General features: G+C 36.2%; 3 protein-coding genes across 4 annotated transcripts; all 3 read right to left on the reverse strand.

Annotated features, from left to right (window-relative positions):
- Nucleotides 1–11,689: 11,689 nt before the first annotated feature.
- LOC137717611 (uncharacterized) lies at nucleotides 11,690–16,238 on the reverse strand. Of its 2 annotated transcripts, none has more exons than XM_068457027.1 (13): nucleotides 16,069–16,238; nucleotides 15,738–15,848; nucleotides 14,906–14,967; nucleotides 14,681–14,731; nucleotides 14,530–14,556; nucleotides 14,166–14,270; nucleotides 13,892–13,999; nucleotides 13,726–13,797; nucleotides 13,572–13,622; nucleotides 13,357–13,419; nucleotides 13,147–13,271; nucleotides 12,786–12,999; nucleotides 11,690–12,670 (listed from the first exon to the last, which is right to left on the reverse strand). In XM_068457027.1, the coding sequence occupies exons 2-13, from the start codon at nucleotides 15,832–15,834 to the stop codon at nucleotides 11,966–11,968; spliced, it is 1,680 nt and encodes a 559-aa protein (XP_068313128.1). In that variant the 5' UTR covers nucleotides 15,835–15,848; nucleotides 16,069–16,238; the 3' UTR covers nucleotides 11,690–11,965. The 2 variants fall into 2 exon arrangements, with proteins under 2 accessions (XP_068313128.1, XP_068313127.1); XM_068457026.1 differs by having other exon boundaries at nucleotides 15,738–15,866.
- A 1,091-nt stretch (nucleotides 16,239–17,329) lies between these two features.
- On the reverse strand, nucleotides 17,330–21,219 carry LOC137717753 (conserved oligomeric Golgi complex subunit 8-like). The gene is made up of 12 exons (XM_068457217.1): nucleotides 20,950–21,219; nucleotides 20,692–20,844; nucleotides 20,444–20,592; nucleotides 20,027–20,104; nucleotides 19,808–19,901; nucleotides 19,619–19,693; nucleotides 19,223–19,519; nucleotides 18,863–18,930; nucleotides 18,722–18,776; nucleotides 18,504–18,642; nucleotides 17,961–18,145; nucleotides 17,330–17,865 (listed from the first exon to the last, which is right to left on the reverse strand). Exons 1-12 carry the CDS (start codon nucleotides 21,073–21,075, stop codon nucleotides 17,551–17,553), a joined length of 1,734 nt encoding a protein of 577 aa, XP_068313318.1. The 5' UTR covers nucleotides 21,076–21,219; the 3' UTR covers nucleotides 17,330–17,550.
- Nucleotides 21,220–23,383: 2,164 nt separating this feature from the next.
- LOC137718561 (U-box domain-containing protein 51-like) lies at nucleotides 23,384–26,835 on the reverse strand. Its single transcript, XM_068458114.1, has 8 exons — nucleotides 26,575–26,835; nucleotides 26,409–26,482; nucleotides 26,185–26,306; nucleotides 25,907–26,119; nucleotides 25,427–25,706; nucleotides 24,775–25,305; nucleotides 23,893–24,672; nucleotides 23,384–23,681 (listed from the first exon to the last, which is right to left on the reverse strand). The coding sequence occupies exons 1-8, from the start codon at nucleotides 26,747–26,749 to the stop codon at nucleotides 23,637–23,639; spliced, it is 2,220 nt and encodes a 739-aa protein (XP_068314215.1). The 5' UTR covers nucleotides 26,750–26,835; the 3' UTR covers nucleotides 23,384–23,636.
- Nucleotides 26,836–27,471: the final 636 nt, after the last annotated feature.

Raw genomic sequence — 27,471 nt, forward strand, 5'->3', positions numbered from 1 at the left:
GGGATAAGTGAATAAGTGCAATATTTTCTTATGGGTAGTGGTATTCAGACATTTATTTTTACTTCTTACACACCTCTGATAATTTTCAACCGTTAGATCAAATGAAATGAAGAAGATCAGTGACTAAAAATTAGTAAAGCTGTGAGAGGTAAAAATAAGTATGTGAATTACATTTTTCTTCTTTTATTTTATTTATTTATCTTCATTAAAGTAAGTCTTCTCTATATAGAGCATCATATTTCCTTGAATTGATTTGTTGGATTGGTAGATAGATGTTTGTCACTCAACTTTGAATGGAATGGATGGGACATCGTCGGGCCAGAATTAGCTTGAATTCAAATACGGCAGCACCAACAAAGGAACCGGATCCCCTCCGGATCCAATAAAACTAAGCTTATTGAGCAGACGATCCATGCAATTAAAATTTAATCCAATTGTTACAAACGGGAAACCTTATAAAATTATAATAATTATAATCGTTAGATCAAATTTCAACAGTTCAGATCACCTGCTCAGCATGCTCAGTATATATGGATCCGGAGGGGATCCGGTTCCCCAACAAAAAGCAAGTGTTTCTGTGTTTTTCTTCCTTACACAACTAATAAAGCCAAAAGTTGAGTTATCAGTGGGTTGAAAATCCACCCCGACCACACATTATTGACACGTACCAATGGACCACAAAGATTCTCATATAATCCAACACAATCTAACTAAATTGATTGATCGCAGAACACTAATAGCCAGCATGCTCGCTCAATTGATTCTCAGATCATATGCACCCTTGTAATGAGCTTTAATAAAGCCATTACTAGAAGGCATGTTACGCATATATAAAGTTAGGGAGTTTCTACATATGAACAATATTCTAAACTAATTTATTTAAATTATACATAACAGAATTCAAACTTAAGTGTAAATAATACATAAGGTTTTTAGTCATATTAAACTCATGTATACATTGCTAGGCAGTTACTAGGATCACTCAAACTCACAAAATAATATTATTATATTTAAAAATGTATCTGTGTTTTATATATTCACATACCTTAGGTTACCTGACATTATTCCTTGACATGTTATCAAAATACCAACATGTATTTATGTGATATGTTATCTAGTTTGATGACCCTAACATACATTATTGGATCCCGTTGCATTCTGGTGCGAGTTTAATCCTCACCAATCTTCCACTTCATTAACATTTAACAATTTAACCTATTAATGCAACAGTTTGTTAAAATAAAAAAATACACATTATTGGAGCATAAAATTTGGTTGGTGGCCTTCGACCAACAAGTAGCTAGCTAAACCCTAGCATGCCACATGCATGTGGCATGCACCCTGATAAAAGATCGAGATGAGCTCCTCACCCGTTTTGGTTGCTGCCGAAAGTGGAAAAGGATAAAATGAAAGCATGCTGCTGCTGGTCCAAAGGCTCCAAGGGTCTCTCGACTGCCATTAAGGTTACCGCTTACCACAAAAAAGTGTTCCATGGAGCATGGACCATGAAATCTATATATATATACCTCGATGGCAAGAGAAGATGCTTTATCATCATGATTGGCAATGCAAGTAGTGACTTTTGGAATAATATTTTATTTCAGCTGGGGCTATTCAAACATGTATGCAATGTATGTAAGGAATGAGTATCCTCTTCCGATCTTCTATGTGAGGATCCAGGAGATCTTTTAATCATGTTCATTCATTGTACATCGTACGGTTAGAAATCATTTTAAATTTTTTATTTAAAATTAAATATAAATAATACCTGATGAAAACTGATCGTACGATTTATGATGAACGGACACAAGGATCCTCATTCGTATGGAAGCACTTCCCTTATTTCCCACTCCCAAAAGGGTAACTCTTAGGCCATACAAAAGGCATTCCCACTTCCATAACGGGATATTTTTCTGACCCTACCACTCCCTGGTACTTGGTAAGCTACATAGCCAGCAATACATCATCGATTGACATGTGATATCGATTAAGATAGACTTGTAAATTAGTCGAATTTAGATTTTGTCAGCCTTAATCCATATGCACATTCAGTTATAATAGGATTATCAAATTTGAATTTATTCAAATTATCATATTTGACTTGTCAATCTATATTTGATCCAAATTGAATCAGATCATTATAAGATTTAATTTAAGAATTTTTTTTTTTAAATAACGTTATTATATTTGTCTATTATGCATTAGATAATCCGATAGTTTGAATGAGGTTACTTACAAAGTATAATACCTAACAAATAATATAGAAATTCGACAAAAAAAAACAAATAATATAGAAAATAGATAATATGTTCTATTAAGTTGAATCAAATTATTATTGAATCATATCAATCTTGATACATATCTTGACCCATTTATAATAGGATTACTGAAATATTGAATTGTAAGTCTCTATCCTTTTCTTCTTTTTTTTTTTTGAACCAACGATATCATCTATACTAAGGAAGGGAGTGGGCAGGAATGAGCTTATCCTCACAATGGCTAACAATAATGTGGTTCAAATTTGCCTTTGATGAGGATCGGACCTAAGCAATATTATATCCTATCAATTATAATAAATTTGGATCATTCCGAATCAAAATTGAGTGTATTGACAAGTTCAAACTAACACTCCAAAGAAATCACTACACTCCTCTCTTATAAGAGCATAAGAGAAAGATGACATCTACAATCACTACACACTCTTATCTTGCAGTGATGCTGACAGCAATGTGTAGATAAAGCAAATGGGTGTTAAATGTTGAGCCATTTCTTTGTTGTAGAAAGCACAAATCGATCAAGGAGTAAAAGTGAAATCATAGCTTTAAATTTTTTGGTAAAAAAATAATGGTTGTACTTAATTTGATTAATATTTGTTCAAAATCGTATTGGAGTCCTTTGAGGACCTGAGATGCCATCTTGGAGTGATTGAATCTTTAAACATCTTGGAATTGTCTAGTCAAAGTTTCAGTATATCTGGGTTTTTATACTTTTAATTTTTAGGGTTTCAAGGTTAGTCCTCCGATTGCTCGTAAAATCCCTCCAAAGAAAGGAAAAGTTTCCCAACTCACTTGAAAAGTGTAATCTTGTTATTGCTCTGTCGAGGATGACCTATCTAGTTTGTTAGCAGGATGGGGAAGAAGAAACGAGAAAGCTTTTCCGTGAAACAGAACTCACGGCCATGAGTTTGTTCTTAATCGGGTGTACTTTAAGATAAGTTATTAAGAATTTCAACCCATTAGATTAATCCGACGATTGCAATAAATGTGTCCCTGACATCTCTCCAGAAACGATCCTTAGTTGAGCATGACTGCATTTCAAGAAGCACCAAAATCTCTTGAATCTAGTTTTACTCTGCTAGATTATCACGATTTAATCTAAATGGGTTGCATTAACTTTCAGTTACGTATACAAATTTTACTTTATGCAAGTATCAAATCTAATCACATACTATATATTTCATTAGGGAATGTAACAAAGGCATGACGTCCCACAAACCACGCATTTTTGCACTGATTGGTCGCTTAGAGAGACTTGTGACATTGCCCTTGTCTTTGATATATTCCTTCTTTTGCATTTTCTTAGTTAATTATTATTCCAACAATAAAAATGAATCAATTATTATAAAGCATATATACTTTAAACTGCTTTAGCGCCGATTTTTTATCTTCTTCTTTTTTCTTTTTTTTTTTTCTTTTTTTGTTCTTTTTTTGCGCCGGCTTGTGTATAGTATGATCAAGAACAATGGATCTGTTGACCTGTCATTGGCCAATTTGTGCGAAAGCAATTCTTCTTGTTCTTTTTCTTTTTCCAAAGGACTAGCCCTGCCACATTGCTTTGTTAATTTGAGCTTAATTGTGATTTGCCCTTAATTAGTTTATGATTTGATTAAGGAAGCATGGTACTTTTGCATGTTCGACTTTGCAGATATATTTGTACCCCCGTGTTTTGTTTGTGTCATGGATATTCAAGGCATTGTGCCCATTTCGGCCAATCCAGCTAGCAAATGGGGATACTGCTGATATCTGCATATGATTTCAATGACAACAATGATTTAAGTATCATGTTTTAGTTACTAAAGATCGTAACAGCTTCACTTTTTCATTTCCTAAGTTTCGTTCTTTTGCATATCCTATGTGTTCATTGGGTTTCTTATGGAGAAAGTGCCACATTTTGTATTAATTTATGCATGTGAATATAGGAACCACTCACGCATGCATGGACTATTATCCTTGGCTCTCATTCTTCACATTTATAGACAGCAAAAAATCACTCACTCACATGAACGACTAAGACTAAAATTCACTCATTCACATGAACAGCTAATCACTCACACTATATTATTGGTGCAAATCTATATTTAATGGCATAGCCACCCACAAGGCTAAGGTGAGCTATAGCCCAGGGAGGTTTTCTGTAAGGGTAGTGCTATCCATGCACACATTTTTACTTCTTACACACCTTTCTGAATTGAAGATGATCACTGATAAAATATTAATAAGATTGTGTTGGAAGTAAAAATGGGTTTGTTAATATATCTATTCTTTTGTAAACTCATGCTTATATCCTACTCAATTTCAAGACATTATTATTTAATGTATATTTAGTAGAGGATAAGTAGTAAATAATACATCTTAGACTAAAAATTATAAATTAGTTCTGTCTCCAGTCCCCCTTTATCCTATTCTTTAGACCATTTACCCTATGTAATTTAGCCTCTATGCGTCTTACTCAAGAAACGAAAAATAATTTCTTTAAATCCACAATTAAATCTCTATCTCTGCAATTCCTTACCTTCTGTTGTAATTTTCCAATGAATGTCACATTTGGTACGTTCTTAATCTCTTTATTTACTTATTCTTGATTTAATTAGTAGGTTAATTATTTATATGGTCCTTGAATTTATGGGTTAGGGTTATGAATTTGAGAATAGTTTATATTATATTGTTGTTCTTTTATATTGATTATTATATAATTTTATATAAGCAAAAAAATAAATTTATGATTTTATGGTACTATTTTCAGCTAGCCCACCCAAGAAAAAAATCTTAGCTCCGCCCTTGTCTATATTAACTCTAAAAGAAGTCCATACGCTGTCATCACACAATACAATTTATTCTAATAAACTCTTAAAATGTATGCATAAATTTGGTGCTAGGTTGGGACACAAAACAACATGTCCAAATTAAGTCCATAAACATATTATTTAATACGGAGGAAAAGAGACCTCGTCCTTGAAAGGAAGGGATTGTCACATATCAAAATAAAGGAGAGGAGGAAAGGTCTGGAAGATTTATAATTACTAGATGCATCGGTGACAGTTACTGGATAAGTGTAGTGGTTGGGGTTTGAACATTAGAGATGGGAAGCGATAAAGTTCTAGACGACTTTATTTTTCCTTTCTCTTCGATCTGTGATTAAAAATTAAAATGGCATTAAAATAATGGACGATGACCAATAGAAGATAAACCCAGATTTATTCCATAAGCGATGCAACTCCTGTTACTCCTCTCTTTTCTCTTTTTTCCTTCTATATAAAGCCCCAATAGGCCTTGCAATTTCTCATATCAAAGCAAAGCAAAGCAAAACAAGGGTAAGATATTAGGGTTCCCTCGACGGTGAGGAACCGAGGATGAGTAGAGTGATAGATTGGGGTTCCCTTCCCGGTGAGGTCGAGTAGAGCGATCCTAGAGATTAGGGTTTGAAACCCTCCATAAAAATAAAAATAAAAAGTGTTCCAATCTCAGAGAAAATTTGGGGGTTTGGGGATAAACAGCTAGGGTTTTTTGGAGGCCTCTCTCTCTCTCTCTCTCTCTCTCTCTCTCTCTCTCTCTCTATGTGCTGCAATATTGAAGAGAAGGTTTTAAAGGGTAAAGGGCGGTGACAGAAGAGAGTGAGCACACATGGTACTTTCTTGCATGCTGGGTTCATGCTCGAAGCTTTGCGTGCTCACTCTCTATCTGTCACACCCACCTATCTCTCTCTCACTCTCTGAAGCATGTTTGTTTTGTATATTTGCGTTTACAATTTTTCATGAATTTTCTGCTTATAAATTTGCTCCCAGAAAATAACTACTGATCTGACGGAGTCTATGGGGGGTCTAGACTGGATCATTAATTGCATCATGTTGTCGTGGTTACAGAGACTTATCGATTTCGACATGTCGGTCTCAAACTATGTAGGGATTGGGGATTAGGGTTTCTTAGGGTTTTTATTTTTATTTTTTATTTATTGCTATCGAAATCCCTTTTTATTAGGCATTGAATTGGTTGCTGACTTCAAGGCCGTATTCAGAAGCAAAGAAAAATTATCATCGTTTGGTAGGCAGGTGAATTTTGGTCTCTCTTGCCATAATTGGTACAATACCATAAGGTTGAAAGCTGAAAATTTATCTTTATGGACACAAAAGCTCTGAAGTCAGATCTGACTTTCATTAACGAATTATGAACTGTATTCATCGTATCAGGCTTCCTTACATGGGTCAGAACAGTCGAGATACGACATCGATATGTCATATAAACCCTCAGATCTATGAGGTAAGTTTTATTTTTATCTTTATTTTTTTATTATTTTTTTATTTTTTATTTTTTATCTTGATGCAGTAAATATTGCAATGGTAGCGCTTTTTGGCCTAATTTGCAGCTAAATCTGGAAAATCCTGGTGAAGTGGAGTTCCTTGGGAGAAGAATTTCCGTACTATACATATTGGTTGCCATGATAAGGTGTATATGTGTCCGTCTTTCGTTGGCGTAACTTCTACCATCAGGTTGTTGATCGTGAAGAACCCCTTCAGCATGTAGCCCTTTCTTCCTTGGGGCAGATCTTGTAGCTTGAAACCATAGCTGTTCTTGCAAACAGGCACTGGTGATTTGAAAACCTAGCAGTTTCTAAGATTTATGTAATGCTATTGTGACAAATTAACTGTATTTATTGGAAACATATTCAATATTTCATTTATCCCAGACTGTTTTTGAAGTTTTATTCCACTGATTATGTTGATTAACATCTGGAAAGATAATTTATGTAAAATAAAAACTCGAAGAAAATAATAAGACCCTTTCTGATTGATCCACGGATTTTCCAATGGAGATCGATACTAATATAACTAATTATCGATGATTTTATCTCATTATTGGATTTATTTGATTGATTGATTCGTAGTGTAAGTGATTTTGTTCTAGCAAATAAGTAAAATACTGGTGATTGATTCGTAGTGTTTATTTCTCCGGTTTAGTGTTATTTCTATTTATTTGTAGATAAGAGCCTAATTTTACCTCGCATTCATTCATGTTCAAATGAGAATTCTATGTTTGATTTCTTGATGTTTTATGTTTATTACAACATAAACTCCCTTAAGGGGAAACTTGATATAGGTCCAATTTTTTGAGCCAATAGTAGGAATAGTCCAATTTATTAAAATAAGTCCAATTCTTTAAATCTTATTATTTTATTATCAATAATTATCTCTTAAATGATAAGATTTATTATAAAAATCAAATTTCTTCCTAATTATCTCTTTGATTATTATTATTTTTTTTTTGTTCTTTCTTGTTCTTTATCCCTTTTTAAACCCCATTTATAGATTTTATTTTTTATTTTTATAATCAACCTATATCACAGGTTAATTATATTTATCTACCTATATGATAGATTCTTTTTTATAATCAAGTAAGATTCATATGTCTGGCTTGTAGATATATTATGTTTTTTTTCTACCTATATGATAGATTCTTTTTTATAGGGTAGAATGGTTTGCAGATAGATTTATGTCAATGTATTTTTTTATTTTTTTTAATAAGATATTAATTATATTTTTTGGGGTTGAAAATTCATAATATTAGAAGATTTTAATTGATTTTTAATATTTTTAGAAAATATAAAATGAGCATCAAAAAAATAAATACATATAATTAGGTAATTGGAGTCACTCCTAAAAATCATTTATGTTTTTGGACCTGGATCTAAAAGCCCCTTGTGGCACCAAGAAATGCATTTGATACTTCTATTCATTTGTATTTTAGGTAATAAATGGGAAGCAAACGTTTGTTCTTTGAAATCTGTTATTTATGTTCTTAGTCCTATTTTTGTGTATTTTATTATGAAAAGTGATATTTTTTATACAATGATATTAATGTCGAACTCGTCATTCACTAGTTTCGAACCTAACACTTCTCACTTACAAGTGATAAGGAACACTACCAAACTGTAGTACTAGGTGTAAAGTAAAGTTATAATTAGAGATCTATTGTTTCTGTTATATACTAGGTCCATTTATATGTGGATATTATCATGAAAAGTAAATATTTAAAATCTCACTATTTATCATAGATTGAAAAAGGAAAATTTTATTTGAACCCATCTAACCTCTTTCTACACCCAACTTAAATTCTAAATGTGAATTATCTATTTTATCCTATTGCATAATTACCATGAAGTACAAGATGAAATTAAGAATAAAACTAAAATTTATCAATAAACTCATACTCAATAATCAAGTTCTACCATCACACAATCTTTATCCTACATTCATTCTGACTAAATTCCTAAGAGCTACCATAAAACCCTACAATCACCTAATAATCAAATCCGGTTGCTTTTCGTTTCCTCTCTAGCTTCATGTTAACTCGATCAACAAGAGCAATAATTACAAGCAATATCACCACAAGAAACAAAAGAGTCAGAAAGCTTTCAACACATCGAAATGTTTTCCATGTCATTACGAGTGCATGTTTAAAGTGTGAGTACTCTTCTCATTATTTGTTCAATTATGCTTCCAATTCAACTATGCATGCCTGTAAAAGCAGCATATATATATCACTCAAATGAAAATTAATGCCATTATCCTAATTTGTTTTTGTCACGTCCCTACCCAAAATATTTATTTTCGGGGAATATTATTGGTGATAGGCCCAAACTAAACTCTTGGTTAGTTAACTACCATTAAACCCGATTCTCTACTTCAATTTCCTATCCCTCACATTAAATTCATGACCAACTTTTAAATTTTCAAGCCATAAGGTTAATACTCAAATTATTTACCAAATTCCTTTTCTTAGTACCAATTCTCAACAAAGGATTTATCTCAATGATTTAACTACCACTTATCATAATTCTTTAATTATCTGTCTTGTTTACAACCATGATTCATAATTAAAAATTTAAACACCAAACGCACAAATTTATTCTCACTTTGTCACTATTTCCTTTTACAAAACACTTCCCATTCTAAAAATTGTTTCTTGAGTTATTTAAGGCTGCATCTAACACTGTTAGACTGCGTACGTACCCTTGAGCGGGATCAAGCATTTTGTAGTTCACATTTCCAAAATTCAACCCAAATCCGAGTATATTCAATTAATCCAACATATACCACAATCGTTTTAATATTCAAACCTCAGCAGTTAGATCTCACAGGTATAATTAGAATAACAAAATTCTTATAAAAACACAATGTCAGCTCCCTGGCCGTGTGTCGCCACAAGCCCCGACGTGGGTGGCAGTCGGCCGCCCCAACTTGCTGGAAATTTTAACTATTTCTAAAAATTCTCAAAAATTACAAAAATGAAGATCTCAAAGAGTAGAACAAACTTTATACCTGCGGCCAAGTCCAATTTAGCCTCGAAAGGCTCCAATTTGTCTCAAACCCGCCGGAAACCCTATAATTTGGGTGACCTTGATCCATGTCCTCCGGTGTTCCGCCGCCCCATCCAAGGCTTGGAACATGGTCTTGGGTTCACAAGGAGTCCATGGATAGTGGTGGTGGTTGGATTTGGCTTTACAAAATGGCGAATGGCAGCCAAAAAGCTCCTGCGCACCCCGCCCCCACCGTGCCAATTACACGAGATCCACACCCTTTTATCTTGAGTTTTTGGAATGGATTGGGTAAAGGGGAGGTCTTGAAATGATTTCCCAAGGTTTGATCGACGTGATTCGCCGAGAAACCAATGAAAATCACCGGAGAAGATGAGGAAAATGGGTTGGGTCGCAGGGTCTTTGTCATCCGGTGTTCCCCCATCTCTCTCCTTTTTCTCCTGATTCCCTCCTCCCATTGGTCACCCCCCCTAATTCCTTTCTTCCTTTTCTCCTTTCTGTTCTTTCCTTTCAATCATAGTCGTCCATCACTCATTTTTTCCTTCATCCCAACCACACACGTTGCACAACTTATTGCTCCAGATTTTCTGGAGCCTTTTAAAATGAAGTAAAATTACCAAAATATCCCTGACTTTAAACATTAATAACTTTTTCGTTATAAATTCGTTTCATGAACGGTTTGCGCCTATGCGTTCGAGAGATCAAGCTCTATTCAAAAATATAAATTGTGGCTTTGAAAGCCCTACGGATTTTAAATTATTAATTCCCAAACTTCATAACTAGTTTAATTTAAAACTAAACTTAAATGAATTAATATAATTTCTTCAAAAATAACATAAAATCTCAATAATACAAAACCATAAATTATAATAATTTCTGAAAACAAAACTTTAAAAGTTCTCAATTAAATTCTTCATAACCATAAATCGATTTATTTTCGATTTTTCCCACATATTCACAATTATGAATATAAAATTCATATATTTAAATTTTCAAGGTATTACAGTTTTTAATAAAAGTGATATGACTGGAGAAATCGAATACAAGATATATGTACACCAGTAAATGCTCTTAACCACTAACCTTTCATAATATTTTTCCACATAACAGAAAAAACATTGGAGTTATGTAGTATTGTGACAATGATACGGTTTCGAGGCCACAAAAACTAGTTGTTTTTATGCTCCATAATACTAATTTGTATTCACGGTGATTAACTTAAAAATATTTAACTTACTATTAAGAGCTAATTTGGTATTGCTATGTTTTTTTTTAAACAGTTTTTGTTGTATTGTGAAAATAAACAGCTGTAAAATAAAGTTGTTGAATGTTTGGTAAACTTTTTTCTGTTAAAGTACTTTTAATAAAAATAAAAATAGAAAAGTAGTGTCTCAGTGTTTGTTAAATTTTTATATAAATTGCTTTGAATATGAAAATGACTATAAAAGATATGATATTTAATGTGATATAATAATTGTTAAAGACAATAATGTAAGGGCAAAATTTGTAATTTTGTAAAGTGGGTATACTTGCCATTTGAAAATTTCATTACATGAGCATTGATTACTATGCTTTGAAAAAATAAAAATAAAAAATAAAAATTTAGAAGCATGGTAGACCATGTTTCTACTTTTCTACTGTCATTGATAACAGTTTTTTAAACAAACACTTTTTTTTTGTTTTACCAAACACATTTAATATTCCAAATTTTTTAATAAGCTGCTTTTTTTAAAAGTACCACAATCCCAAACTAGCCCTAAAAAAAAGAAGAGAAGGTCTACACCCAAAACGCAATGCAATGAAAAGAAAAGCCCTAAACACCAGAGCAGTCCGCCATTTGCAAATTGCATGATTCTTAACTAGCAAACCATGGTTAGCCACAAAAACTAGATGTTCTTTATACTCCATAATACTAATTTGTATTCACGGTGATAAGCTAAAGACGATTTAACTAACTGCTTCATGAACCAAATTAAAGGGAAGAAGAAAAGGTTCAATCCCGAAACGCAATGGGATGAAGAAAAAAAAAAAACCCTAAAAACCGGAGCAAATTGTCACTTGCAGATTGCATGAACCTTGACCATCAAACCACGAAAATGAATTAACCATTATAACTTGCTCTTATTATTCTGTTTTATTTTACACACTTTTATTTACCCAACAAAAAGAAGAAAATTACACAATTGAAGGTGATGGCTCTCCTTTCATCCAATGCTTTCAATAGCAACTCAAACAACTTTCAAGAAAAATTACAGATTTTAGTTCAAAACGTGACAACAAAAACAAAATGGCTGGAATGTTGAACATTGACTGTATTTCTTGATGTAATCTGTCATAAAAGAAGAAAGAAATATAACTATCGAGTCACGAAATTCCGCTACGCGTGGAAGTACAGAATATGTAGTGCTCCCCTTTCGACATGCTCCGAACCATTCTCAGGGAACCAAGACTTGATGATGCTTTGTGATGAAGGAGAAGTTTCTACAGGCCACTTATCGACTAGCTTAAACCCGAATTTGGATGCAGCTGAAAGTATGGAAGGCTCGTCTACCCGACGGAAAATATGACAAAGGATTAGGGCCGGTTTGAAATCCTCAGCGGTGCTCCTGTCCGATGAAATCAACTCCTTTGCAGTTTGAAATAAGGGCAAGATTGCTTCAGCTACATAAGTGACGTCTGTGCCGAGGATGATATCAAAACCTTGAGAATTAGCCTCCTTGATGGCTTCTATATGATCTCTATTTCCCCACTCTAATCTTCTTGTAATCAGTTTGTCCAGAAATGGCGGTCTAAGATTCGACTTGACATTTTGCGTCAGTAGGTCAAGTGCTTTCGAGTCACCATCAGTCGCAAACACAAGGTCAGCAGATCTAGCGGCAACCATAGAGCAAATACCCCCGGAGCCACACCCCAACTCCAACACCTTTTTCCCGCTGACAATAGTTGGATTTCTGGTTAAAACAGAAGCCATGAACCGAGCTGATTCCCACAACATTAAACCAGTTGATTTGCAAGTGTGTTGATACACTTTGGATAACACTTCAATCTTGAAAGTCCAATCACCTAGCTCTAGCTCAATTACCTAAGAGCAAGAATGCCTTAAATGAGTCGAGCCGCAACCTAATAAAAGCTTTATTTCTGCAAACAATTATGAAAATTTAAGCATATTTGTAGAAGGAAAAAAGACGAAACTTTACCTCGTTGTCATTGGAAGGTAAGACACCAAACATGTCCACCGCCACACCGTCGGAAATGTCAACATCCAAATCATTCACAGGTTTCTTCAAGATATTCTCATTGGCCTCTTGCTCGCTTTTCTCTTGACCAAGATGATCTACTTCGGTTGCTGCTTCCGTTTTGGTAGAGGACTTTGTATCGTCTGAAAGGCGGAATACGGCTTGAACCCAACGTCTGGAATAAAAAATACAAGAATTACAATTTGATCAGAGAAGATTAATTAATAGAACAAAAACCCAAAGGAAGAGCAGGATTTAATCAAAGTGACAATCCTCATCCACATACAGGACACAACCTACAAGTGAAAATAGGATCGTTTACCGATTCATAACCAACTCCCTTGACCGGTTCTCAACTTGTTTGCAGCACAAATCAAGTTCTTCGACATCGAAACCATTATCTTTAAATAAGCTTGTCAAGAACTCATTAGCAAAGTAGAAAGCACGCTGAAATATAATAAGGGATCACAATCAAGCTTGTGAACGGAGAAAAAAGTAGCTCAATGTACAAGCATGTGCAAGAAAACCTTACAGTGCCATCACCCCTGACATAAAAGTTTTCACTTATCTTTTGGTCCTTGCATTTCAGTCTTTCCTGTCAATTACCAATACAGTTATAAGTAAACTTCCGTATCTTATAACCATCTTTCAAAAGGGCGAAAAAAAAAAAAAAAAAAAAAAAAAAAAAAAAAACAATCAATTAATAATAAGGATGAATTTCAAAATACACGCATATTGGAGAGGAACCTGAGCAAGGTCACCAGTAGCATAGTCACGAAACAGCACACAACCATTTGGCTGGGAAAAAGGAATCCACAAATTTCATCACATATCAGGAGGCATACACTAATTCTGTAAAAAGAGCTGCTTGAAATAAAAGTTTGTTAGAATCATCAGTTACCTTGAGAACTTTCTTAATATTTTTCAGTAACAGAGGCATCTTCTCTGGAGACACTGCAGATAACACAAAAATCTACTTAACAAGTCAGCAACTTTACTAAGTAAAAAAGTTCACTCGTCAAATTTAACCACTTGGGAAAGTTGCTCAATATGTTCAATTCATATACCATGGTTACAATATCCACAGACGATGAAGAAATCTGCTTGCTTAGATCATCAATGGTAGGATCACAAACAAATGCGCTAACACGGGTATCTGTGAAGTCTTTATGCGTCTGCAATAAAACTTGTCATGCATCACTTGTCATGGCTATTCAATACCAACCACCAGCCTAAACTGAATTTACTATTTTTCGTCTACTTGCATTTTGTTAGTCAAACATATTCAATCAAATATCTTTTGCCATGGAATCAGCAACTAAATGTAGAAGGAAATCATACCTTAACCAAGTTAACAGCATTTGTTGAAAAATCGCATGCATGGACAAAAACATCTGGATACATCGTTACCAGTGGGAAAATAGTGTTTCCAGCTCCACAGCCAACCTGTACATTGAATACAGTAATCAATAATCCAATACATAACGTCCTTCCAGGAAAATGGTCAGAGATCCTATATATAGAAACATAAAATAGATCAGCGCATTTCACAAACTAAGATAAATACTTTGCCACAAAAGAGAAGTAAATTATATTTCTTCCAAATCAAGTTGAGGCATATATGTGACATAATGCCACAAGATCTTTACTGATACAGAGATATTAGACAACAACAGTAACATGCATGACTGGCACACTAATTTACCTCTAAAATAACTTTCCGCCCAGCGCCCTGATAGTCAAAAAGATAAAAAAAAATAAAAACAAAAGTTAAAATCTTATGCAACTGTTGGATGGATATGAAACTACAAAACTAAGAACCTACATATATATCTCCATCATAATTCTTCACTCACCAAAAAATATTTGCCCCACTCCTTGTCCAGGTAGTGCCGATCTTTAAAGAACTGATTAAAGAAATTCGCAGTTAGTTATTTCGCATCAGGCAAAATCAAAACTCGGATATGGGCACCAGATATTGGCACACAGAAGAATGCAACAGAGCATAATTTTGGGGGCCCGGCAACCGCAGAAGTAGCTATGGTGAAACTTACTAACCGAATAAGTAATTGAAAACACACCTTGTCTTGATGCCGCTTGTAAAACAAATCCCAGTACTTCTTGGCATCTTTTTCATACTTTTCTGCAAAAAAGGGGTTTATGATCGAATGTAAGCACCAGCGAAGCTACAGAGGCGCAAAGTTTCTTTCTCTTTTTCATCGAATTTGTTGAATTGGGATTTTAGGTTTTTGATTGTTGATCGTCTATGACATGAATTAGCTGCAAATTTCGATACTTTTACGAAAATGTGATGATGGGTTGTTCTTGTTTTGACTGTTTTGGTGCAAATTCGATGATAGGTTGTGCCGGTTTCTGATGCATTTTTATTGAATTAGCTGAAATTATTTTTATTTGTATTTCAACAATTTGAGGAATTAAGCTTAAAAGAACCATAATTTGGCAGTGAGCTTATTACAAAGGACAGAACGGGTTTCTAATAATCCCCTTTTCTCTTTTGCTTTCAGATTACTTCCATTTTAGGTCCCCATTATGGCATTATCACACTTTTTTAGTAACGCTTTCGGATTACTAGGATTACTTAAAATGAACTTACATGTGGAGGGCGTTTTCCAAATAAACATTGAGACAGATGTTTTTGCTTTTATTAATAATGATCATATGCGACGTGAAACCACGCCGGCAATAATCGTAACTTGTTTGTATTGACAAATTATAAACGACATTAATTTTGTCTACCACCTAAAAGGATTTGGTTGTCTAAATTTTTCTAGAACCTTTTAACCTTTCAAAACTTCGTCGCTTTCCCGATAATTCCTGGCTTCGTCACTGAATGTAAGATACAGAGAGAGAGAGAGAGAGAGAGAGAGAGAGAGAGAGAGAGAGAAAGAGTACCTCTCCAGAAAGAAGAGAGAGTATCAGAGGTGGAGTAAATCTGCAGCCTTGGGGCTGCTTGCTCTTGCTCCGAAACTACCTTGACAGTGGGCGCCATAACCTCCAAAGCTTCTTCCGGAACAAAAGATTCTATATTTAAGCCGAATCCGAAAACAAAAATACAAAATTCAGCAACAAAAACGATTTCTGAAAATAAAGCTGAAATTTGAAAACAGAGCGATCCTGCTACCGAATTATCAGCTTAAATTAATCGATTTTTGAACTTTTGAAAAGAAAAAAAAAAATTTTAATTTGATCGGATTTTTGGTTTGGAAACGAAGGAGAGTTGTACCTGTTGAAGTTCGAGGTGCAGGAGACGACTGGACGAGAAAGTGGGAGAGAGTTGACTGCTGCGGGTGCCGTGTAGTGTAAATAGTAATTAGGGTTTTGGTTCAGTGTGTCCTTTTATGCGCCGTTTATTTTTGGTATATTTCAACAAATTTTCTTTTTAGGGTTAACAACTTTTCTCTCTCAACTGTTTTCATCTTCAAATTTTGGGAACTGATTTTTAATGAGTCAGTTCGATTAACAGTTTTGGTTTTTTCCATTTTACTCCTGCAATTGACTGCTGTCATGCTGACTCACAATCAGTGTTTGAAATATTCACAAGAGTCTTGATATTTTCGCCAATGTATTTGAAAAATCAAGGATTGATATGAAATGATGAGGTGAGATTTAAATATTATCTTGTCTACGAGAGATATAAGAAAATTAATGAATACCGACGATATTTACCAATTTACTATATATATATATATATATTTTGCTGGTACTCATTGCAGATTTTGAAGTTTTGAATTTTTATTGAGAAATTTTATTTTCTAATTTCGACTAAATGTGAATAAGTCTGCAAATTTTCATAATTTTCATGACTTGTCGAAGACAATCGATATCAACTTCGATATGCATATATCCATTCATATTTTCACTTATATCGATATTTTAAATGCTGATCACAACTTCTCTAATTATTAGAACAAATTCGTGGCAAATTTGTGAGACTTATTTTCTTCGACGTTTGACACATTTCACTTATTTTGTAAAACACAATGATTAATTTGGCTAAACTTAAAACACAGTAATCAAAAATAGATTTGCAAAATAAATTGACAAAAAAGGCTTCTAACCCTTTCTTTTATTTTCATTCATTTTTCATTTGAAAGTTGTTTATGCACACAACGTTTTTCTCATGCTTAACTTTGTTCATTTTTAACATTTAAATTGAATAAATAAAAAACAATCGATAGACAAAAGATACACTAGTGCAAAATTAGAAAATGGGTGTGCATAAGTTATTCATATTCTTATTGAGTCTAATTTTTTTTTGTTTTTTGAATTAAACAAAATGTAACTTAGCAATATTTATTTATTAAATAAATAAATTATTTTCAAATTAAATACCGAACGATCCTTATATATATAATTTTTTGTTTTTTGTATAAAAAAACAAATCCACTGTCCTGACGAACTGGACTAACAATAATTTCTTTTGATTATATAAAAAGAAAATATGAGTGCGAAAATTTAGCGTTATATCGGATGGTACACACAAGTAGTATGAAACTGTTATTAATTTGCAGCTGGTTTTCTACAATCGAACTGTTTCTCCTCTATCATATAACATCTGAAATTCCGATATAACATCTTTGAGCCAAATAATTACAACCAAAATATTAGAGCCAATATTCAAAATTATAAAACCGAAAAATAAAAAATGATGACCTACACAATCGAAACATGGGAGCTACAAGGAGTGTTCTATTTGCTTCACAGATCAGTGAGTCTCTTCCTCTGTTTGCAAAGTGGGGCTTTTCAGTTCCCTTTCATCAGTGTTGGGATTATCGGTTTCTTCAACAACAGACGATACGCCATTTTCCACTGGAGGCACGTCGCCGTTCTCAGTTACGTTCTTTTCATTTTCATTTTCATTTCCGTCTCCATCACCAACAGGTTTCGGGAGTCCTCTCGATGGAGTGGCGACTGTCAATAGGCGGCCAATCCCGTCATATAAATTCTTTGCATCCATTATTAAAGTAGCTCCACCAGGGTAACAGCGGCCAAAGCATGTTGCACAATGTGGGTAAGTGACCTACAAATGCGTTTGAGAGATATAGAGGATGTCAATGTTGTCTATAGATAAAAAAATATTAGCCAATATGTAGCCCGAGTTTGTTTATATTATACCTCTATAAATGCTCGACAAAGTGAGAGGAAAAGTCCAGACTCGTGTTCTTTCAGCATCCGATTTGTATTGTACCTCAGTAAAGAATCAGAAACAGCCTGCAACCCCTTGATTAACTCTTGAGCAAGCACATGCTTCAAACTTATTGGTGCACAGGGGCGGAGGTCATTCATCGCTGCAGACACACCTAAAGCCACAAGAAAGAGATATATGCATAAATGCCTGAAAAAAAGAGAGCAGAAATCGGCCATTCCTCTGGAGTATTATGCAATAGCCGGACCTACTAACACTTTAGTTTTAAGAGCAACCATGAAATATATGTCCCACATTACAATTCAGTTATGCAGTTTATATAAGTAAACATGGGAACCTACTTTCTTTCTTCCAAATGTCATCAATGATATTAGACCATCTATCATTATTTTGTTTACTAAAGTAGGCAACTAAAAACGAACAAAGCACACAAGATGAGAATTTCGGTGGGGAAAAGGGCAATTCCTCAGTAAACATAGAAGATTTAGCTGAGAAGCTTACGTAACACTTACCATTAACAAAGACAGCAAGAGGTGGATGTTCCATGAGATAAGATGGTGGGGTTACATCATCCTGATTTTCATCACCATGACTATTCGATGAAAAGCCAACTACTGGTAGTGGGACCCAACGATGTGAATCCAAGACCACCTGGATTTAAGCACAATGTCAATTATTTGCATTTTTAATCATAGAAACACTGAATTCAAATCATCAATTATCCATTCACCTCAAAATTCTCAACTGCAGCACTCATGTTTTTTGAGAACAAGTTGAGAACTGCCCTGGAAAAATAACCAAGGTCAACATTCGCAATGAAGAAAACATAGGGTATATAGTAGTCAAGATAAAAGGGGAACAAGATCTGTACTCTTCGAACAGTGATGGTAGCAATCCCCGAAAATCTAGCCCAACCCAACCAAGTCCCATAGCACAATACTGTCGACAAACAAAAGTAACAAGATCAAAATAAACAAACAGAGCTTCTATTACTCTTAAATTTCAATGATATTTAAAGGAGTAGCATGACCAATTTACGAGTGAAGCTTTGGTTTTTTATCATATGTAAAAAGGTGACGAGTATCATTTTAAACGAAAAGTTAAATGAATGGTGATACATCTTGCAAATCATGGACTATTAAAGAAGCAACTGTATTCAGGCATGTATTTCCAGTTTATAGCTTGATGCGAGCATGTGCAGAATGATAAAAATATAACAGAGGATGCTCACCATGCATTGATCCAAGATATTTGATAGAGATCCGCCTTCAGTTATCTTTGGAAGCAGAATTTTAAGAGTCTTAAGGTGTGAAGTAATTATATGCATAGCCCAACTGAAAAGAAGACCACCGTCATAATTTTCTTCACTGCCTGATGTATCATCAGCAAATATTGCTCTATATTGGTTAACAACATCAAAAAGATGCATTCTATGACAATTTATCATCCCCTTAAGGTATTCATAGGCATTTCTCTGGTCCAAATCCTCCAGAATTCCAGAAAGCCATGCCTCCCGACATCTCAAAAACTAAAGCACAGAAAATTAAGGTCAGATACAAGAAAACCTAGATTACCAGAGAGGATTACTCAATGAAAGATGTCATTTGAAACGTTACTATTTTCTTACCTGTAAACGCATTTCATATTCACTAAATACTCCTATTCTACGTAAATATCCAATAATGCGGAGACATTCAGGTAGCTGCAATACACAAAGATACACCCACAATTAAAAAAATTATCAAATTCTGCAATCAATGTAATAAAAAATCATGCTGCACCACTAGACACATATGTTCATGGCATTACACAATACCTGAATATTTGAACGAAGTTTCTGAAGAAGCTGAGAAAGAAGAGATTGAGTAGTCTGCCTGACTTCGGCTGCCAAAGCCTGAATAACGGGTAATCTTACAGCAGAATGAAAAAAATAAGTCAACGAACCAAGAGATCCTCAGTGCATTGCCTTTCACAAAATTGAAATTGGAACATCGTTACTACCAATTGACAAGGAGAATAAGGGGGCAAGACTCACTTGGGGTGCATGGTCGAAAGCTTGCAAACAAATGCTTCTAAGTCAAGAGCTTCATCGTAATTTCCATTCCTCACACATCTGCGTAAGAACCGGAATGAATTAAGCATACAAGACTTATCCAATGGCATAATCAGCTGCAGTAAGAAATACAAAATTCCGAAAAATCATGCTCGGCTACCGTCAAACAATCCCATTCAGTTCAAATTCACTACTGATGAAACCAATTCACTAGAATGAGAACAATGACATTTTTCTATCCAATCGCTCGAGAAACAAAAGAATGCATTGTTTCGGAGTTTTTTGGGTTCGGAAACTACATCCAAATTAGATTGATGGGTAATGTAGCAAGGATTTATACTACATACAGTAGTGAAACAATTCAAACCAATGATGTTAAACAATATTTCAAACACATACGTATCCATAAGCTGAGGAATTTCAAGTAAGTCGAGCAATGTACTGTGATTAGCTAGCAACGTCTGGTTCAATTTCCTCTTTTCCAAAATCTGCTCCGCGGATTCAACAAACTCGGTGCACCCACTCATCAACTTTGGCGTCTCCTCCAGCTACCAAAACCCAAAATTCCAAGTCAGCATTTCAAAAATGCATCATAAATTCAAATTAATTAATTAATTAACCAGAAAATAGAGTTAATTTATTATTACCAGAGACTCCAGATGTTTGTCGATGGAGGAAACTTCGTTTCGAATTGCGACCAATGCATCGGAAGCGGCAATGAACGCTCGGTAATTGGCCACCGCCACCTCCTGCATTTGCCGCTGTATTCGCTCCGCATCCACGCGAAGAAGCTCCGGTTCCTGAAAACCCGACCCGATAAAAAGAAATCAATTTTAAGTTCGATTAACCAAACGAACGAACGATGAGAGAGGAGGAAGAGAGAGAGAGAGAGAGAGAGGGAGGACCTTGTGGAGGCGATCGAGGGTGAAGGAGAGGAGCTCGGAGACGTAAGGTTGCTGGGAGGCGGAGGCCAAGGGGAGGAGGCTAGCCACCGGGGAAGAGTCGTCGGCGGCATTTTCGGACTCCATCATCGGGTGGTGGAGCTCCGAATTGGGTGGAGGTTTTCGGATCTCGGACCCTCCGGTTAGTGGTTTGGGATGCGTCGGAGGGAAATGCAGATTTGCAGATCTGCTGCTGCTGCTTTGGAGTTCGTTGCTCCGTTTCGATGGGGTGGTTGTCTTGTCGTTTGATTTGCCGCGATTCGGATCTGGATCCAACTATTTGCTGGGTTTATTGGGCCTCTATGGGCCCAATCTAAGAGGTAATTCTATGGTTTTTTTTCCATTTTTCTTTTTATTTTCCAGTATTTAAAACAAATATAAAATAAAATAAATTACCATTTTTTCAGTTTCATTTTAAAGTGATACAACAAAGTGAGTCTCATTTATTTTATTTCTGCTTGAGAAATTTGTAATTGTAACGATTACACAGAACTATAGTGTTATCAATTCACGTGTTATAACATGAGTGGATTGATAATAACGTGACAATATAAATCACTAGAAAACTTTTCTAGTTTCTGAATAGATTTTCATATCGATTTATACATGATTATTGTCTATTTAAAGTTGGTGCGGTAAACCATTTTTTACCCTAATTTTTGTTAATTATATACTTGATCAGGCATTGGACATGTTATTTTTGAGTAATTTCAGGCACAATTTCGAATCCTCATATTTATTATTTAGATTATATTAACGTATCGTTCGAAGTAAAAACATGTTACAGATCATATTAATTCTCGTTGAAAGTAATACATAAAAAGATCAATTAATTACAAACAAAATCAAATACAAGTAGGAGTAGGAGTGTGTATATACATCACCCAAGATTTGGTCTATGCCTCTGTACTTCTCACCAAAAAGAAAACACAAGCTGAACTAACAAGATGAACAAAAAAAAGACATGAACAGAAGAAGGAGAAGAAGCCTCGGAGGCATAAAAGTAGTAGTAAGGATGTGAACTGTTATTCGCCACTCCTCCTCCTGTTGTTTCTGTTGTTGGCACTGGACCAGCAGGAGGCATGCCGTAGAAGTACCTAAACCGAGGAGGAGGAGGAGCGCCTTTCAAAGGATATGATGGGGGGCATTGTTTTGGCGGTGAGGGAGGTGGCAAAGGTGGTTGTTTTGGTGGCGAGGGAGGTGGAGAAATGTAGTAATATTGAGGTGGAGAGTGGTGTGCTGGCGGCGGTGATTGTAGAGGTGATGGCGGTGGACCTGAAGGCTCAAGTTGAGGAGGAGGAGGTGGTGAACATATGACTGGACATGTAGTGCAGTCACTGATGCATATTAAACCAGTCTCAGGGTCCACCGTTTGATCTCCATATGTGAACCTGGAAAACATAATCATCCCGAAAATCGCGGCCATCAAGGACTGGGGATTCCATTTCCCTACCATGAATCTCAAAGCTCTGGAGTTGGCCATCTGACAGAAGCATAACCTTGAAAACTGACCAAGTTGTGAGGTAGCCTTCAGAAAATTTTGTTCTTCTTATCTGCCTTTTTATACAAACGTATGTATGGCTCCTCCCAAAAGTTTTGATTTAGATGCTTCAGGAAATACGCACCAACAGAACGGGTGAAAATCTCACGTACGGTTCTGTAATAGCGATGGTTACAGTGATGGTATCACCGATTATAATTATTTAACAGTTCAAGTACAATTGATATTGTTGAGGCGCAATCAAAATATGGTTTTTGGGGATGGAATTTTCACAAAACAGACAATAAAGGGGCACTAAACTGTGACTTACATACGGTCTGCACATTGTCTGTTTAGTGTACCCAAGTTATCTTTTTTATTAGGAGTTTGTAACCAGTTTTATTTCCGCTTTTCTTTGTAAGATACTTTCAATTTCATGCGAGAAGGAATCCTAAGAAAAGCTTCAATGACAATCTAATCCTCCACCTCTAGCTTCTACTTTTTTTTTCTGATGCCTTTCTGCAAGCATAATCCACCTTTGTGAGGATCAATTCCCCCCTTACAGTAGTGGTGCACTTTATGCTCCTTCTTTAGTTATACCTTTCTTTGTAAGATGGATCCACAACCCTTTCACTAAGTTTTTGCACTTCTAATTCACCTAATGCAGCCAAGTTGGTTGAAACAGTATGTTTTCATGGCCCATTTGCGCCCAAGTTTGGATTCTACACCCCATAGTTTAGATTTGATTAGATTAGATTAGATTATTGTTCGAGTAAATAAAATTTACTAACTTCTTTTAGGCTGGAATTTTCACTGAAGTATAAAGTCTTGCAGGTTTCCTTTTGAGTCATCACACCTTAAATCTTCTCAAACTTCAGCTGCAGAGGGAAGTGATCATCTTATAGTCAAAAAAAGGAAAATATTATGAACAGGCACAGCATGAACACAAAGAACAAACGACAAAGATTTTCTAATCACAAACCCACCAAAGATTAGCTTAAACCAATCAGTGAAAGAAGCCTAAGAATATCAACCTCTTCTTTTTCCTTATATCAGTTTCCTATTATCTACAAACACTCCAGTTTCTTCAATTGTAACTAGCTTTCCGGCCTTTCGTTCCTCACATCATCGAGTGGTTTTGAATTGTCTTCATCTTCTTTGTACTTCTGCACTATGTTTCAACTCCACCCCCGGAGCTACTCTTATCCAGTGGCTCCTGGTTATTCAACAATGTAGCATAATTAAGGCGCTAGCAGATGAAAACTAAATTGAAAAGAGGACCGCAAATTGTTATTAGCACTCCAAAATAGTTATTCTGCACTCATGTTTCCCTCTCTTGTTTTCTTCAATTAGAAATGAGTGCGGGATTACTATTTTAGAGTGTCAATAGCAGCATCCCATCGAGTCTATCAGTTAATGTTACAAACCTGACTAGTTGTAGGTGACGTTCTTGATGTGGAAGGACGCGACGCAGAGCTTCGAGTTGGACTATAATTGAACCCAGGAGGAGTAATGTCACCAGTCCTTCCAAAGTCTCTTAACCGGTTAAGTTCTGGCACTACAACTGTGCCAAGATCGGGCCTGTCCTTCTTCCTTAGCTCTGTGCATTGTAATGCCAAGTTAGCGAACGCTAGAGCCTCTTCGATTGGCCAGTCGGTCACCGCTGGATCAAGCATCTCTGAAAATGTTCCCTTCTCGATGGACCTCCTGACATGATGAGCAAGTCCCATGGCAGGCTTGGCTGTGATGATTTGGAGTAGTACTATCCCAAATGAGTATATGTCCGATTTTGTTGTTAACATGCCAGTTTGTTGGTACTCAGGATCGATGTAACAAAATGTTCCCGCGGCTGCAGTCATGTGGTATTGTGTCACCTCGTCTGCTACAGATGGTGGAACTAAGCGTGCTAGCCCAACATCACTGATCTTGCTCACGAAGTTCCGGTCTAATAAGATGTTTGCTGGCTTTAGGTCACGGTGAACAAGGGGTTCCGGCTTTGCTTGGTGAAGGAAATGAAGCGTTATTGAAATCTCAGAAGCTATTTTGAACCGTCTCCTCCACGAAATTGGGGGGGTGTTACCTCTTCTAAATAACCGGTCTTCTAAGCTGCCGTATTCCATGTATTCGTATACTAGGCATCCATATTCGGGGCAGGCACCAAGGAGGAGAACCATGTTAGGATATCTCATGCAGCTCAGGACCTCAACCTGCATGTCAACGCAAAATATGTCCTTGATAACCATTTTGTTTTTCTGAGAGTATAACGTTTATGTAATGTTCCAAATCTCAAAACTGTATCAATAAGATACCTCCTGTTGGAATTGCTTCCTCCCTTGAGCAGCATCAGGTCTCAGAACCTTGATGGCAACCGGCGTGTGATCGAGTTTTCCTTTGTACACAGGTCCATATCCACCCTCACCAATTTTATTCGCTTCTGCAAATTTTTCCGTGGCTTCTTCAATTTCTTCTATGGTGTACTTCCTATACCGGACATCATTTTGTGCCAAAGCATTCAACGCCCGGATCTTCTCTTCTGCCTCTTTCTTTGCCTTCATCTCTGCCTGTCTTCTTCTCTGAACTTCCATCTCCGCCAACTTCTGCGCCGCCTCAGCTGCTTCAATAGCTGCTTTGCACTTAGCCTTCTCCATTTCCACAATAGCAAGGGCTGTCTCTTCAGCAACCCTCACTTCATCGAACTTTCGCGCCTCCTCCTGCTTCCACTGACTAAGCTCTTTAGCCTTATTTTTTGCCGAGATTGCTTCTTTGCACGCCGAGCTGTACATGTCCATTGTTTGCTTCAATTCGAGCTTTAATCTTCTCATTTCAGCCTCCAAATCCCGCTGTAATCGATCAAACAGTTAACAGCCAGATTATTCTTTTATCTAGGCCTTGATTATAAATTTTACACTACCAAATTACTGATCAACTTTTCCTACAAGCAACCATTTAATACAAACTTACTGCAGATTGTCTGGATGAATCCTTGGGAGAATTTAATGCACTAGAGAAATCGAAGCATTGGTTTGTAATATCCATTGACCCAAATAATGGCATTGACAAGTCACTTTCATCAGCATTCGAAGTGCGGCAGCTAAGCGAAGGCCGTGCTGAAGTATGGTTAGCCATGTCGAGATTAATATCCAACGAGAGATTGTTCGGAGCACTCCTTGTCCTCTCGCGCGCCGCAGGCATTTTCTCAGATCCTGGAGCTTTCCACCCTCCCCTTGATGCAGGCTGTCCTCTGCTTCCACCAAACAGCATTGCAAAAATCATGACTTTCTAGTAATAAGAGAAATTCTCTCTGCATGACGTTTTGTCTTACTTAAAGACATGACACGTTGAAGAAACCTCAACCATGTAATTAAAAGAGATCAGAGTCGAAGAAAACTGAGAAGAAGTGAGATTTTCTCAACATGTCATCCTGAAGAGAAAAGTACGTACCTAGCTCTTTTTTCAAATTCATTATGATCTGCTGGGATATAAGGTGGGAGTCCCTGAGAGGATGGCTGTTTTGGTGGAGCTGCAGTATTAAGCACAGGCCTCTTTGCAGTTCTTGCTGACAACATCTTCCCTTTCTGAATTACGTATACCGAACAGAATTCCGGTGCAAGTTTTACAAGGCTGCTGGACACATCATTCCCGCTTTTGAGCTTCCTGTGAAAAACCCAGCATCAGAATGTAGCTTAGAGAGAGAGAGAGAGAGAGAGAGAGATTTAAACCTTGTAAGAGCATTCCTTGTTGATGCACCAACTACAATACTATTGAGGTAGTTGCAGTTGATATATTCCAAAAGTGCTTTTGCAACATCACTTTCATCAAGGATAACCTCTTTCACTTGTGCCTAAAATTTAAAAACAAATCAAACCGTATTGAACCCTGTACGCGATATTATGCGTAACACGTTGTAGACTACATTTCTGACAGAAATGATGTAGGTACGTACCCCTTTACGAGCGCAATATGCACGGTAAGGAACGAAAACGCTATGTCCATTATTATCACCCTCAACATCACTCTCTGCATCATTCCGAAAAGAAACAAAGAAATCACGTCGACAAGGCCAAACAATGTGTTTTGAAAATGAAGCAGAGAAAATAGAGGGTACCTACGATTGTTTTTGTGTTTGACATGGATGAGGATGACGTACGGAGTGGTGCTGGCGATTACAAGATGATCGATAGCCCACCGGACGGCATAGTTGCTGTTCTTGTTGTCCTTGTCGACGGCCACGGCGGTTGCATTGATGGGTGGAACAGCGTCGTCTGAGGAGTAATGGGAGGCCATTTTGCGAGACGCCACTAGCGCAGCACTAGCACAAACACGCACCAATGCCGCTGTCAATGGCACCACCCTCCACGTCCAAAGCTCCGGGGAAGCTTGAGACGCAAGAAAAGGGAAAAAGGGAAAGAAGAAAGGATGAAGGTTGGGTGATTAGGGTTTTCTGTTGGTGTGGTTTTTGAACTGTAGAACGACATGTTTGGCTAAACATAGAAAACGTGACATAACTAACTTTTGATTGACTTTCATCCGTTGCTTGATTTAGGCAATTTTTAAGCTGGCCATGACCAAATCAAAGAAAACAAAAGGACTTTTGTTCACTTAATTAGGTTTGGATTTTTCTTGAAGCTTTTTGGGCTAGTCAACAAACAATGAGAGAAATGGGACTTTGAGCGGAACGAAAATCTTGTTTGTTCAACAAAATTTGTTTAAGGATTGATAGTTCTTTGATGAGGGTGAGTCTTGCACAATGGAAATGTTGTTCTTTGGTGGCTGAAAAGTCACAGGTTCAAGGTATGGAAACAACCTCTTTGCAAAGCAAGATAAGACTGTGTACGATAGACGTTCCTCTCGCCCCTCGTAAAACGGAAAGCCTTGTTGGCTTGGAGTCTCCCTTTATTGGTAGTTGTTTGATATCCATATTGTAGAGAGGTTACGAATTACAAGTATTTGACTTAAATGGTGGCTATGAAGATACAAACTATGTTTACAAATTGTGACACAAGTGG

The sequence above is a fragment of the Pyrus communis genome, chromosome 15 (assembly GCF_963583255.1).
Source record: "Pyrus communis chromosome 15, drPyrComm1.1, whole genome shotgun sequence".
Taxonomy (NCBI): domain Eukaryota; kingdom Viridiplantae; phylum Streptophyta; class Magnoliopsida; order Rosales; family Rosaceae; genus Pyrus; species Pyrus communis.